General features: G+C 42.8%; 1 protein-coding gene across 4 annotated transcripts in view; it reads right to left on the bottom strand.

Moving 5' to 3' along the window:
- PMM1 (phosphomannomutase 1) overlaps positions 1-14541 on the bottom strand; it is a 106048-nt gene that overhangs the window by 69779 nt on the left and 21728 nt on the right. For all 4 annotated transcript variants that reach the window (XM_040359643.1, XM_040359644.1, XM_040359645.1 and 1 more), the window contains one exon: positions 2277-2394. In XM_040359643.1, coding sequence (XP_040215577.1) covers positions 2277-2394 — 118 coding nt within the window. The remainder of the gene's footprint in view (positions 1-2276; positions 2395-14541) is intronic.

Here is a 14541-nt window from a genome sequence, read left to right as displayed (position 1 = left end):
GTAGAACCCTTTTAGCAGCCCCCCCCCCCCCCAAAAAAAGAAAAGCAAGCTAGAAGGCTGATGTAATCTCTGGTTAAATCTTGACGGTTAGGAGACAATATAATAATTGTTACATATGACTGTGGTCTTATTTGAAATTATGGCCCAATGTAAGCAATCCAGTTCAATATGGCTTCTTAAACACAGGCACCTAATACAGTGTATATACAGTGCCTTGAAAAAGTATTCCTACCCCCTGAAATTTTCCACATTTTGGCATGTTAAAACCAAAAAACTAAAATGTATTTTATTGGGATTTTATGTGATACACCAACATAAAGTAGCACATAATTGTGAAGTAGAATGAAAATTATAAATGTTTTTATTTATTTTTTACAAATCAATATGTGAAAAGTGTTGCATGCATTTGTATTCAGCCCCCTTTACTCTGATACCCCTAACTAAAATCTAGTGGAGCCAATTACCTGCAGAAATCACCTAATTAGTAAATAGAGTTCACCTGTGTGTAATTTAATCACAGTATAAATACAGCTGTTTTGTGAAGCCCTCAGAGGTTTGTCAGAAAACCTTCATGAACAAACCGCATCATGAAGGCCAAGAAACACACCAGACAGGTCAGGGATAAAGTTGTGGACAAGTTTAAAGCAGGGTTAGGTTATAAAAAAATATCCCAAGCTTTGAACATCTCACAGAGCACTGTTCAATCCATCATCAGAAAATGGAAAGAGTATGGCACAACTGCAAACCTAACAAGACATGGCCGTCCACCTAAACTGACAGTTCGGGCAAGGAAAGCATTAATCAGAGAAGCAGCCAAGAGCCCCTTGGTAACTCTGGAGGAGCTGCAGAGATCCACAGCTCAGGTGGGAGAATCTGTCCACAGGGCAACTATTATCTGTGCACTCCACCAATCTGGCCTTTATGGAAGAGTGGCAAAAAGAAAGCCATTGTTGAAAGAAAGCCATAAGATGTCCCTTTTGCAGTTTGTGAGAAGCCATGTGGGGGACACAGCAAACACGTGGAAGAAGATGCGCAGGTCAGATGAGACCAAAAATGTACTTTTTGGCCTAAAAGCAAAACGCAATATGTGGCAGAAAAAAATGACACTGTACATCACCCTGAACACACCATCCTCACCGTGAAAACATGGTGGTGGCAGCATCATGTTGTGGGGATTCTTTTCTTCAACAGGGACAGGGAAGCTGGTCCAAGTTGATGGGAAGATGGATGGAGCCAAATACAGGGAAATCTCAGAAGAAAACCTGTAATGCGGCGTACACACCATCACACACCATGACGTTTTTAAAAACGTCAATTTAAATGACCGTGTGTGGGGGAAAACATTGTTTTATGTCTTGTGAAAAACGACAAAAAAAATTGAAGCATGCTTCAATTTTGTGTGTCGTTTTTCAAAACGTCGTTTTTTGTGTCACAGAAATTGACTGTGTGTAGCAAAAAACGACGTTTAAAACAACGTTTTTAAACACGCGCATGCCCAGAAGCTAGTTATGAAGCAAGCTTCAATGGAAAAAAGTGGTGAACGTAACCTCGCTTTGCTAGAGCATTGTGAAAAAACGATGGTGTGTAGGCAACGTCGTTTTTGAAAATTGAAGTTTCAAAAACGTAGTTTTTTACTTCACAGAAAACTTTTTTTCCATCGCATAAAGTGATGGTGTGTACGCGGCATTAGAGTCTGCAAAAGCCTTGAGACTGGGGCAGAGGTTCACTTTCCAGCAGGACAACAACACTAAACATACAGTCAGAGCTACAATGGAATGGTTTCGATTAAACATATTCAAGTGTTAGAATGGCCCAGTCACAGTCCAGACCTAAATCCAATTGAGAATCTGTGGCAAGACTTGAAAATTGCTGTTTAGACACTCTCCATTCAATCTGACAGAGCATGAGCTTTTTTGCAAAGAAGAATGGGCAAAAATGTCACTCTCTAAATGTGCAAACCAGGTAGAGACATCCCCAAAAAGACTTGCAGCTCTAATTGCAGCAAAAGGTGGTTCTACAAAGTATTGACTCAGGGGGGCTGAATACAAATGCATGCCACACTTTTCACATATTTATTTGTAAAAAATGTTGAAAACCATTATCATGTTCCTTCCACTTCACAATTATGTACCACTTTGTGTTGGTCCATCACATAAAATCCCAATAAAATACATGTTTTTGGTTGTAACATGAAGAAATATGGAAAATTTCAAGGTGTATGAATACTTTTTCAAGGCACTGTAGACAGCCTTTAAGGAATAAAAAAGTCTTATTACCTTGATCGCCTTCTCCAAGCTGTTCTGCAATCTTTGAATAATCTGAGCCTCCTACCACTCCAATCTTTACTCTTTGTCGGAGCTTCTGTAAAAATATGTCCACCTCAGGGTCCACTTTCTGTAAGAAGAATAACAATTAAATTGTTTTCTTGTGTCTGTACATAACATGACTTTTGATTTTCTTATGGTAAAGGGAATGCAAACTGAAAAAAAAAATGTTTCACTGTGGCAGAATCAGTGAAGTTAGTAAGTGAGACTGTTCCTGCTGGTAAATCTCAACCCAACCCAAAAGTGACATACAGGTATACCCTGCTTTAAGTACACTTAAGTACAGACATCCCGCACCACACAGCCGCAGTATGGTTTAAAAGAGGCGGAGCTGCTGCCTAGAGTGAAGTGGCCGCCAGTGAAGAAGCCGCAAGTGAAGAGGTCAAGTTCCTGCCAGCCAGCACAGAGCTGCCTGCCAGCCAGCCCAGAGTTGCTGCCTAAAACGGAAGTGGATTACTGTACAGAACTATAAACTTCGCTCCCTGACCCCCCCACTACAGATCATGGCCCTCCACTTTAGGCCCTGATCCCCCCACTAAAGCCCCAGACCCCCCTCTACAGACCCTGACACCCCAAAAGAGAAAAAAGGTATTGCTTCACTGCAAGTACATTTTCGTATTACACACATGCTCTGGTCCCATTGTGAAATACGGGCTGGCACCCATGGAATCTGCCGCGGAATGCCTGTCCCGCTATGTATTGGGATCCCAAGATGGCGGCGACCACAAGGCAGTGGAGCAGGGCCCCAGCAATACACAGCGGAGCTGATCACTCGGCCACTTACCCTGGCAAGGTAAGCCCGTTACCCTGCAGATCTAAGGGGGATGAGAAGAGGCTTCTCCGTGGACAGACTGTCTCACAAAGATCTAGGGGAGATGGCGCCAGCAGAGGGGGAAGGGGAGCCCTCCCTGAAGCAAATTATGGAGGCCATATACACTTGCCAAACCACACTGACTGAGAATATTGATGGGATGAGGGCAGAAATGTCATTCATAAAGCAAGATGTACAGACCATTAGAGAAAGGGCCTCAGAAGCTGAGCAAAGGATTAGTGATTTGGAGGATGTGGTCCGCTCATTAGAAAGCAAGGTGCAAACTATGCACAGAGAAGTGAATGCTCACACTGACAAGTTGGGAGACATGGAAGACAGACAAAAGAGGAACAATGTTCGCTTTGTAGGTTTCCCTGAAAAAGCAAAGGGTACACAGCCTGAAGACTTCCTGGAACTGTGGCTTAAGGATAACATGGCAGATAACACGTTTTCACGCTTGTTTGCCATAGAAAGGGCCCATAGGATCCCATCTAGACTTCCTCCTCCTGGCTCACACTCGATTATAGTCCGAATCCTACACTTCAGGGATTGAGAAAACATCCTCTGTGCCGCCCTACCGTGGAGACCTACAATACAATGGGAACCGCATTTCTACAGTATATATGATGATTTCTCTGAAGCCACACAGAAGCAAAGGGACAGTTTTGTTCATGTGAAAAAGAGACTCAGAGACTTACAATTGGCATACAGTATGCTGTACACGCCAAAATTGAGAGTGGTAGACAGAGGTAAAGTATTCTTCTTTAACACCCCTCTTGAGGCTTCACGCTGGCTGGATACTAGGGGGCGCTCTAGCCCTGCGGCACACCGCTGAGTATGTGGTGCATCATTTGCTGTACACATGTGAAGTAAGCCCTACATGCACCTTTCTGTTCTCTAGTGCTGGGGCTACGTTTATTATCTGGCATTCTATGGGAAAGCAGATGGAACATACCCTTACAATACTTTAAATAAGAAACAACAGACAACTTGTTGGATGATAAAGGCCGCGAGTGTTTATTATTGGTTTCAAAGGTAAATAGTTAAATAAATAAATAATTTAAATATTTACATAAATAAATAACTTTAAAATAAGCCTTACAGCTAACCTAGCCACTACAGCCCAGGCTGCCAATAAAAAATTACCCAGCTTACGTAAAGACCATAGCACCAGCTGATAAACATATTTATTATTATAACACATTCATGTAACATAAATAAAAGCTAGTCCCCCTTTGATAAACAAAGGTGACCCTACCACATAACAAACACTGCGACAAAGTTATATGTATGAATAAAGGGGAGGGGGGGTGGGGAAAGAACACCACAGCTCCTAAGTCTTCTGAGGCGAATGAGCCTGAGCTGGACGGAACCCCGTTTAAATAGCCCAGAACCAGGTAGGTTCTGGTCAGTTCAAACCGTATTTTCCCGGGCTTTCTACCCCAGCTGCAGAGGTCATCTGTCGGGCAATGAGCCCGCCAAAATTCCTCTGCAGTAAGAGGTCAACTGCAGGGCAACAGAGCCCGCCAATTCTCCTGAGGGAAAACTGTTCCCTCAGGGAAATTGGACCCATAAGGGTCCATCAATTTCCTATGAGGAAAAGGGGGGCAAAGGCTGCCTTCCCCCTTTTCCTATCATGGGAAAGCAGATGGAACATACCCTTACAATACTTTAAATAAAATAAGAAACAACAGACAACTTGTTGGATGATAAAGGCCGCGAGTGTTTATTATTGGTTTCAAAGGTAAATAGTTAAATAAATAAATAATTTAAATATTTACATAAATAAATAACTTTAAAATAAGACTTACAGCTAACCTAGCCACTACAGCCCAGGCTGCCAATAAAAAATTACCCACAAGGCAGGTGGTTCAACAAACACCTGCCACAGAACCCCACACCGCGGCCAAATCCACACAAGAGCTCATGTCTGCGTTAAAAATGTCTAATCCAATATCTGATAGATGAACTCCATCAGATCTATAGAGGCCCGGGATACCCCCCTCTAGCTCTGTGTGCCTGAAAGAGTAAATGTCAATACAAGCCAGTAGCTTCGCCACAGCCCTATTGACTCTCTTTCAAATTTTTTCAAAAGAGCGCATGTAAGGAGGGGAAAGCCAAACTAACCTTTGGATTATCTCGGAAAAAATGATGACACAGTTTGGAAAAATAGATTTAATCTTTTTTAGATCGTCCCTGATATTAAAGATGACGTCTAAAGTCTTCCGCTTTCCAATATCATTCCCCCCCAGATGGACTATTAAGACATCCGGTGAGGGGGAATGAAGGGAAAGTTTTGACAACTCCAGGCACAATTCGGACCACAACATGCCCCTCTTTCCACACCAAAAAATCTTATCTTTATTAACATCAAAACCTAAATTAACTGAGTAATTCCTGCATTTTGCTCTACACTGCGCCCAATGGACGAAACTGTGACCGACAATCCAAATGATTCTGGGATTATCTGAAAGGAATTAAAAAGAATTGTTAAGGGCGAACATATAATGAATAACTGTCTGACTTCCATCTACCAATTGACTTTATTCTGCTAACGTCTAAACCCAACCTGGCAGCTTCAGTTGCTGCACCAATTCTAAATGAGTGGGACGTAATTTGTAGATGATCTAACTTCAAAAACTTTAAACATTTTTTAAGAACACTGGTAAATTGAAATTTTGACAGAGGCAAACCTGACTCATGTATAAAAAATTTAGAACTTCTTAAGGGTCTACTTGAAAAATATTTGTTTAACAGAAAGACTGGGCAGATATTAGAATTAACCCACCCCTCCAAATGTATCCAGCTACCCTTACCTAGTTGGTCAGTTTTAGACCTCCTAATCAGAATTTTTACAAACCCACCTGAGATAATAACATCAGAAACACTGATAGAAACCAGCTCCGAAATTCTAAGCGCAGCAAAAAACATAATAGAGAAAGCAGCCTGAAAAAGAACAGCTTCAAAAGGTGAAAAACAAACTTTAGACGTCACTGAGCAAATATCACCTAAAACCTTTGGTGTTATCGGTACCCGAGAGTCAGTAGCAAAATGTTCTTTTTTATAGCCCTTCAAAGCCTGTTTAACTGAAAAGAACTGCATAAAAGAAGGGAGATTGTTAATTTTCAGAAAAAATGATATCCCAGACAATGTTTTTTGAACGTAAGACCATGAATATTGTTTTGAAAATAAGAAATTCAAAAAACGTAACGCCAAAGTTTCCGAAAAAAATAAAGCTGGCTCTTGTATTAAATCTAGAAAACTCAAATACAACAACCAGGCTGATTGGTATCCCACCCAGGTTGAGGGAGCCACAGAACTAGCTATATAATCAGATATGGACCTCACACCAATTCCCATAACTTGGGTGGACAAGGCAGTCCCACACGGTCCGCTTCCGGGAATATTTGGAAGAAACGTTCCATCTGTTGACGAGATAGAGAATCCGCCAGATCATTATCCCTACCTGCAATATGTATAGCCTTTAACCAAATGTTCAGGCTTAAACACTTAAAAACTAAATACCTTAATAAGATAATGACTGGCGGAGACTTAGATGTTAGACAATTGATTGCAAATACTACACCTTTATTATCTGTCCTTATCAGAATCCTTTTCCCTTTAAACAGCTCACCCCAAATCTCCAGTGCTACCACAATTGGAAATAATTCCAATAATACTATATTTTTGGTAAGGCCCTTAACTTTCCAATCCTGTGGCCAAAGGTCTGCACACCAATGGGTCCGCCAGATTGCAGCGAAACCCAAAGAGCCTGCAGAATCTGTGAAAAGTAAAAAATCCCTATCTAAAACAAAATCCTCCTGCCATACTGCCCGTCCATTGAAGTTAAAAAGAAACTGCAGCCACACCATAAGGTCTTCTCTCATGTCATGAGACACACGCACATGTGAGAATGGGGACTTTAGGCCAGAAATCGCTATGTAAAGCCTTCTAGAATTTTTTTTACCTACCAGCATGATCCTTGTAGCAAAGGCAAGCATACCAAGCAGAGACTGAACTTCTTTTAATAATACCTTTCTCTTCCGAATTAGTGATAACAGCAACTGTTTAAGCTTCAGAATTTTTGCATCCGGAAGCCTAAACTCCATTAAATCGGTATCTATGACAATACCGAGAAATTCTAAGGAAGTGGAGGGCCAAACCGTTTTTTCAAAGGCCAGTGGGACACCGAATATTTCACATATTTCAAAAAATGTATTTAACAGTTTTGAGCAGTCCGGGGAATCGGGAGGCCCTAAAAACAGGAAGTCATCCAAGTAATGGAGTATAAATTCTGAATCTGCTTCAAAACCTACAGACCATTCTAGAAATGAAGAAAATGTTTCAAAATAGAAACAGGAAAGGGAACAGCCCATAGGCAAACATTTGTCAAAGTAAAAATAACCTTTAAAGAAAAAACCTAAAGAGTTGAAACATAAAGGGTTGATTGGCAGTAGGCGGAAAGCAGACTTAATGTCGGCTTTCGCCAACAGAGAACCTTTTCCTAAACGTCTTAATTTAACTAACGCGTCCTTAAAGGATGCATACGTTACTGACGACATGTTCTCATCGATCTGATCATTAAGCGATTCACCCTTAGGGAACGATAAATGATGGATCATACGATATGAACCTTTCTCTTTTTTGGGTACAATACCTAATGGTGAAATCCTAAAGTCACTAAAAGGAGGAGAGGAAAAGGGACCTTCCACTCTTCCTTCCATAACTTCCAGATTAATTTTGTCTAAAACTATATTAGCAAACTCACTAGCTGATTTCAAGTTATCTACAATTAAACATCCCTGACCAGAAAATCTAGGAAGCATAAAGCCGTCCCTGAAACCCTCAATGAGGAGCTGGGCCTTCAACCGATCTGGGTAAAGATTGAGCCAAGGGACCATATTTTGGAATATCACTGGTGTTAGGGCCTTTTGAAAAGTTCCCTGACTGTTGGTTTGCAGCTGACATTTTTTTAAAACATTTTGCGACTGAATGACCGCCTGCGCAAAAGGCACACTCGTGCCTGTACTTACACGAATTTGGCCATCTGCATTGGCTGTCATTGAAGTTAAAGCAGATTCCCTTTTTATATCCGGAATTGCTAGCAACTTGTGTGTTGAAATTTGGTTTATTAAAATATTGTCTTTGGGGGAGAAAAAGGTTTAACCAGAGACCAACATCCTTAACACCCCATTTTAACGAGGGGTGTACAGATAACTTTTGTCGAAATGTCTCGTCATAGCTAAACCAAGCTACTCCACCAAAACTTTTATAAGCCTCTAAAATAATGTCTATATGTTGAAATAGACCAGGGCTTTTTTCAGGGGACTTTTCACACAAAGTTCCCGAAAAAATACAAAAAGCCTGAAGCCAGTTGTTAAAAGACTTCTGTACCGGCCTGCGCCTCTCCTCCTCATCTTTTTTTTCTGATCTAACAAATTCTTTGGCGGATGGGAGCAAAGATAATAAATCTATGAACTCCCCCCGCCAAATCTTTTCTTTAATAGTGTTTGTAAGATGGAAACTAAGAGGTGAAATTTCACAGGACATGGGCTCTTTTAAACAGGTCTCAGGAATGTTCTGTGACCTGGCTAAAATAATATCAGGATTAGAATTGGTTTTTGAAATATGGTCGCCATTAGCTAAATGTCCACTAGATGGCGACCATACGCTAATAGCAGAAGGCTCATTAGCAGCAGACACAGCACTTCCATTCACAGACTGTGAAGCAACCTGAGAAAGCAACTCTATCAGGTTAGTTAAAAGGACATTAGAGGATGATTCATTCATACCTGGACGTTCAGCAGGTCCCAGGATAGGACTAGACATCTGTACTTCATGCTCCATTTTTTGTGTAGTCACCGATGGCATTGCAGCAGACCTGGAAGCTGTCCCAGCCGTTGTAGACAGCGATGCTTGCGTCCCTGAAGATGGCTGTGAAGGAGCCCATCTCTCAGCCTCCCGACCTTCGGATTCTCTTCTTCCCACAGCGCTACTTGTCCCCGCTGCCGCGCTGTTTATCGATCCTCCTGGGCACCTGTATGGGGAAAAATTTGAAATTCCCGCTGCCCCCCTGGCTCCGCCCCTAGCATTGCCTCGAGGCCTGGAACCGGATCTGACGTTACGGCCCTCAGAAGGACCAGCTCTTTCAGACACGGACGTACGTGGAGGAGAGGGGGAGTACACTCTGCGCGGCGTGCGCTTCCTTTTCGCCGCCTCCGGAACACGGGCAGGGGTACCTCCTCTTCGTTGACGCCGACTCGGGGCCACCTCTTCCCGTTCAGACCCGGCTTCTTCCTGGAGCAACGAAGGGTCCCGGACTTCTTTCGCACGATGGCCGCGAGTGCCCGACGCCGCTCCAGAGTCCCCGCTGACGGATGCAGCTCCCACCGGAGCTTCTTGACACGCCGGCTGAGGTAGGTCCAGGCACCTCCTGATCCACTCGTCCCCGCCGTCCTCACCCGCTCTCTCGATTAGCCGACGAAGCAGGCTCATTCTTCCGGCCTCAGAAGACGCTGTTTGCTCAGAAAGAACACCACAGCTCCTAAGTCTTCTGAGGCGAATGAGCCTGAGCTGGACGGAACCCCGTTTAAATAGCCCAGAACCAGGTAGGTTCTGGTCAGTTCAAAACGGATTTTCCCGGGCTTTCTACCCCAGCTGCAGAGGTCATCTGTCGGGCAATGAGACCGCCAAAATTCCCCTGCAGTAAGAGGTCAACTGCAGGGCAACAGAGCCCGCCAATTCTCCTGAGGGAAAACTGTTCCCTCAGGGAAATTCGACCCATAAGGGTCCATCGCTTTCCCATGAGGAAAAGGGGGGGCAAAGGCTGCCTTCCCCCTTTTCCTATCATTCCTACTGCGAAATGTCCTGCGCAGATCTACACAAGGACTGAACACAGTTCCTGCAACTTTCATAACTGAAAAATTGTCATAACTGACTATAAGTTTACCTCCTGAGATAGATATATATTTTTTTTTTTTTCGTTTTTTCCTTTTTATTTTTACCTGTTTTTATTTTTTGGCGCTGTTTTTTGGTACTCTACTTCTGCGTCCTTGAGAGAGGACAGGGAAAGTGATTCTTACTGTTTTGGACGCTACCTAGCTCGTTCAGGACACGCTGCCTATTGATATGCAGCGTCTGTTCTATTGCTAAAAAGACCTGTGACCCCCCCAAGGTTGTTTACATTTTACAGTTATGGGATTCCGGCGCACAACAAGTTGGGGCTATGTGTAGGGTGGGAAGGGAGGGGTTAATGTGTTTTAATGGATTGTGCTGTGTGCTGCTGCTGTTCTCTGTTCTGATTTTCGCAGGGTGGTTCACATGTTGTCCTCCACCACTATACTGTATTTATCTTATATACGTATGAATGGCGGGTAAGATAACCCTGATGTCTTGAAATGTACAAGGTATGATTTTAAAGGTGAAGAGGTATGAATTCAAAAGGTATAAGAGATTTCTTATATTTGACTTTATAAAGGAGTTATAAACCCCATATTAAGCCAATATTATGAGGGTACTTCATGCTGACTACTCCACCTATTCAAGAGGGGTGGCCATCTTGGTCACCAAAAAGGCTGTGGCACACATTATAAAGGTCAAACTAGACCCTAATGGTAGATATGCTATATGATTATGTCAAATGTTTAATATATGCTTAACACTGGTGTGTGTATATGTTCCTCCCTCGCTCTCTCTCGAGGAGTTGGACGGTATTTTAAGGGAAGATGTGCTGATTGCACAGGGCCCACTATTGTTGCTAGGATACTTCAATGCAGTGTTTATGCCCTGTACACACGATCGGTTCATCCGATGAAAACGGTCTGATGGATTTTTTCATCAGATATCCGATGAAGCTGACTTTCATCAGTCGTGCCTAAACACCATCGGTTAAAAAAACGATCGTTTCTGAACTCAGTGACGTAAAACACAACGACGTGCTGAAAAATGAAGTTCAATGCTTCCGAGCATGCGTCGACTTGATTCTAAGCATGCATGGATTTTTAACCGATGGACGTACCCACAGACGATTGTTTTTTTCTATCGGTTATTTAACCATCAGATAATTTTAAAACATGTTCCTAGATTTTTCACCGATGGATAAAAAACCGATGGGGCCCACACACAATCGGTTCGTCTGATGAAAACAGACCGTGATACAGCGAGCGGCCATAGCCGCTCACTGTATCACTCGTCCCCGCCCCTCGGCGCGCCGCGTCACTGGATGTGATTGACAGCAGCGCCAGCCAATGGCTGCGCTGCTCTCAATCCATCCGCTCTAGCCAATCAGCGGCAAAGAGCATATCGGGACCGCGCGGGACTTTCGAGGGGTCCGGTAAGTATAATGGGGGCTCGGGGAGGGGGGGGGGAGCGGCAGCGGCAGCAGCAGATGTTTTTTCACCTTAATGCATAGATTGCATTAAGGTGAAAACATTTTTTCCTTTACAACTCCTTTAAAGCGGAGTTCCAACCACAATTAGCATTTTTTAAATGTATGTCCTTTCATCCTGCATTTTTATAATATAAATCTAGTCACTTACTATTTTACAATCTGCCACTGATCCGCATAGATATTCAAAAAAGATAGTTTATAAAACTATATCTACACCGTTGTCATTTTGCTTGTGGGCATTGTGAAGCCTACAGGCACTTACTTCCTAGAAATCTTGGATGGGGAGTGATAATTGGACAGCGCACTGCATCCTGGGAAATGATGACACACAATTCCCAGGAGCATTAGAGGGAGATGATGCCAGAATCCTAGGTGGTTTCAAAGGCAGATTTCGTGGGACCACATAGCAACAGGCATTTCCGATGAGTAAAAAAAAAAAAAAAATCTTTTTTTTTTCTTTTTTAGTCGTAAGCTACAGTTTAAAGCAAAATTGTTTTTTTGATGGAACCTCCACTTTAAAGACAGGCACTAAGGGCAGCATGCAGTGGCTATAAAGGAGGCACTGCAGGGAAGAATTTTACTAGAAGCAGCCGTCTGCAGGTAATTGGATACACACCATTATACATAACTAATGTGCTTGGTGCTATATTCCCCAAAAACCCTAAACTTTAGTGTTAATGAACCAGGAAAACAAACAGTTTTGCATTTTATATTAAAATTACTCTCTTTAATACACTAGTAAAGTTTGAAGAGCTTCAGGCTCCCTCCAGTTGATGGTACACAACGATACACTGGTAAGAAACATGGGGGTTGATTTATTAAAAGGCAAATAGACTGTGCACTTTGTAATTGCAGTTGCACTCATTTTCCCCGGAACTTATTGAATGTGGTGAAGCTCTGCTGATTGCCATCATCCAAACATGTGCAAGCAAAAATGCTGTTTTTTTTCCCTTTCACCCGATTGGGTATTTTCTACAAAGTGAAGTTTCACCACATTCACTATGCTCTGGGGGAAATTAATGTAACTGCACTTGCAAAGTTCAGTCTATTTAGTAAATCAACTTCTAAGGCCGCGTACACACGGTCGGACAAAACCGATGAGAATAGACCGAGGTTCAGGTTCATCGGTCCAAACCAACCGTGTGTATAGCCCATCGGTCTGTTGTCCTTCAGTCCAAAATTTTAAAACATGCTTTAACCTCCCTGGCGGTAAACCCGAGCGTGACTCGGGGTTGGTTTTCAATGTTAGGATCGGTATCCCCGGGGTGGACGTGCAGCGGCGCGGCTTACCCTTTGCTGGATCCACAGGCAAGTTACTCACCTTGTCCCTGGATCCAGCGATGCCACCCCGCTGTGTGAGCGAGCGGGACCTCCTCGCTCGATTCACAGTCTCCCCGTGTGCCGCCGATCTCCGTTCCCTGCGACGTTACGACGCACGGGAGCGGAGAACGGCGCCAAATTCAAAAAAGTAAACAAACACTTTACATACAGTATACTGTAATCTTATAGATTACAGTACTGTATGTAAAAAATACACACCCCTTGTCCCTAGTGGTCTGCCCAGTGCCCTACATGTACTTTTATAAAAAATAAAAAATGTCATTTCTGCCTAAAAACTGTAGATTGTCCAAAAGTGTCCCTTTATGTCAAAAATGGTTTTAGATCAGCTAGAAAACAGCGATAATAAATTATAATCACTTGCAGAAATGTGCGATAGCGATTTGTGGGGAAATTCGTCATAAAAAAAAAAAATAATGACAGCGACAATTCTCCAACTGAGCACATTTCAGTGATTTTGAGTTGATTACATTATTGAATAATTTTTATTATAATTATATTATTATTTGTTATAATTATTTATAATTATTTATTATATTATAATTTATAATTTTGTTTTAAAAAAAAAAATCATACCCGGGATGCCTACAAGACTCTTGTTTGGTCAGATTTAAGTGAGTTATTTCTAAAAATTACAGGCCTACAGTATAAAACGCCAAATTTCCTTGCAAAATAATTGTACCGCTTTTGGTACGTAATTCCAGACAGAATCATACCGCCAGGGAGGTTAAAAATCGAACCGATGGCCCGCTGCACGATCGGTCCAAACCGATGGTTAGTACAGAAAGCATCGGTTCAAAACCCGCGCATGCTCAGAATCAAGTCGACGCATGCTTGGAAGCATTGAACTTAGTTTTATTCAGCACGTCGTGTGTTTGACATCACCGCGTTCTGACCCGATCGGTTTTTGGAACGATGGTGTGTACGCACGTCAGACCATCAGGCCACTTCAGCGGTGAACCGATGGAAATGGCCAGTCGGACCATTCTCATCGGTTTGGAACGACCGTGTGCCTTAGACTCCTTCAAAGGACTATATTCAGAAACAGTAAACCAATCACTTGCTCAACGCAGGCCCCTGTCTCTGGCAGGCCACAATGCTCAGCGCCACAGCTGTATGTGGTATTAAGGCCTCATGCACATATTCTTCAACAAAAAAAAACGATAAAAAACTCTATTGAAAAAAGTTGAAACTCACTGCAAAGCAACTGGCGTTTTTATAACGTTATTTTCCTGACAGACTCCATGGCAGCCTACGTGTGGGTTAATCCCGCCTCTCATACCTCATAGGACCCTACTCCCATATATCTTTGCTTCTAGTCAGAAACCGTGTTCCTTTTTTGTCCTCCTCTTAGAACCAAGGTAGTCTTACCTTAAAAGTTGCTTTCGGTCCAGTACTGGTGGTTTGCACGTGAAAACTGACGATTCAGGCGGTGTCTATCTGGAGTCCAACAATCTCAGCTATTAGCAGGGTGGACACAGGCAGTGATTGCGGTGCCTTGAAGAGCTTACTAGCCAGCCATGGGCAGGCAAGCGGCAACATGGCCAAACGTCCTAGCTATTAGCAGGAGGCCTCATCTTGGAATGCCCAAGTCTTTCAGTATGAGCAGCATAGCTCCCAGTTCCAGGCTGGATCCAATGGGTGCCGTGGTGGTAAAGTATTTCTCTGTTACGTGGCAG

Source organism: Rana temporaria, chromosome 7, assembly GCF_905171775.1.
Source record: "Rana temporaria chromosome 7, aRanTem1.1, whole genome shotgun sequence".
NCBI classification, from domain to species: domain Eukaryota; kingdom Metazoa; phylum Chordata; class Amphibia; order Anura; family Ranidae; genus Rana; species Rana temporaria.
Note: the sequence above shows the minus strand (reverse complement) of the source record. Positions and strands in the feature narration are given on the sequence as shown.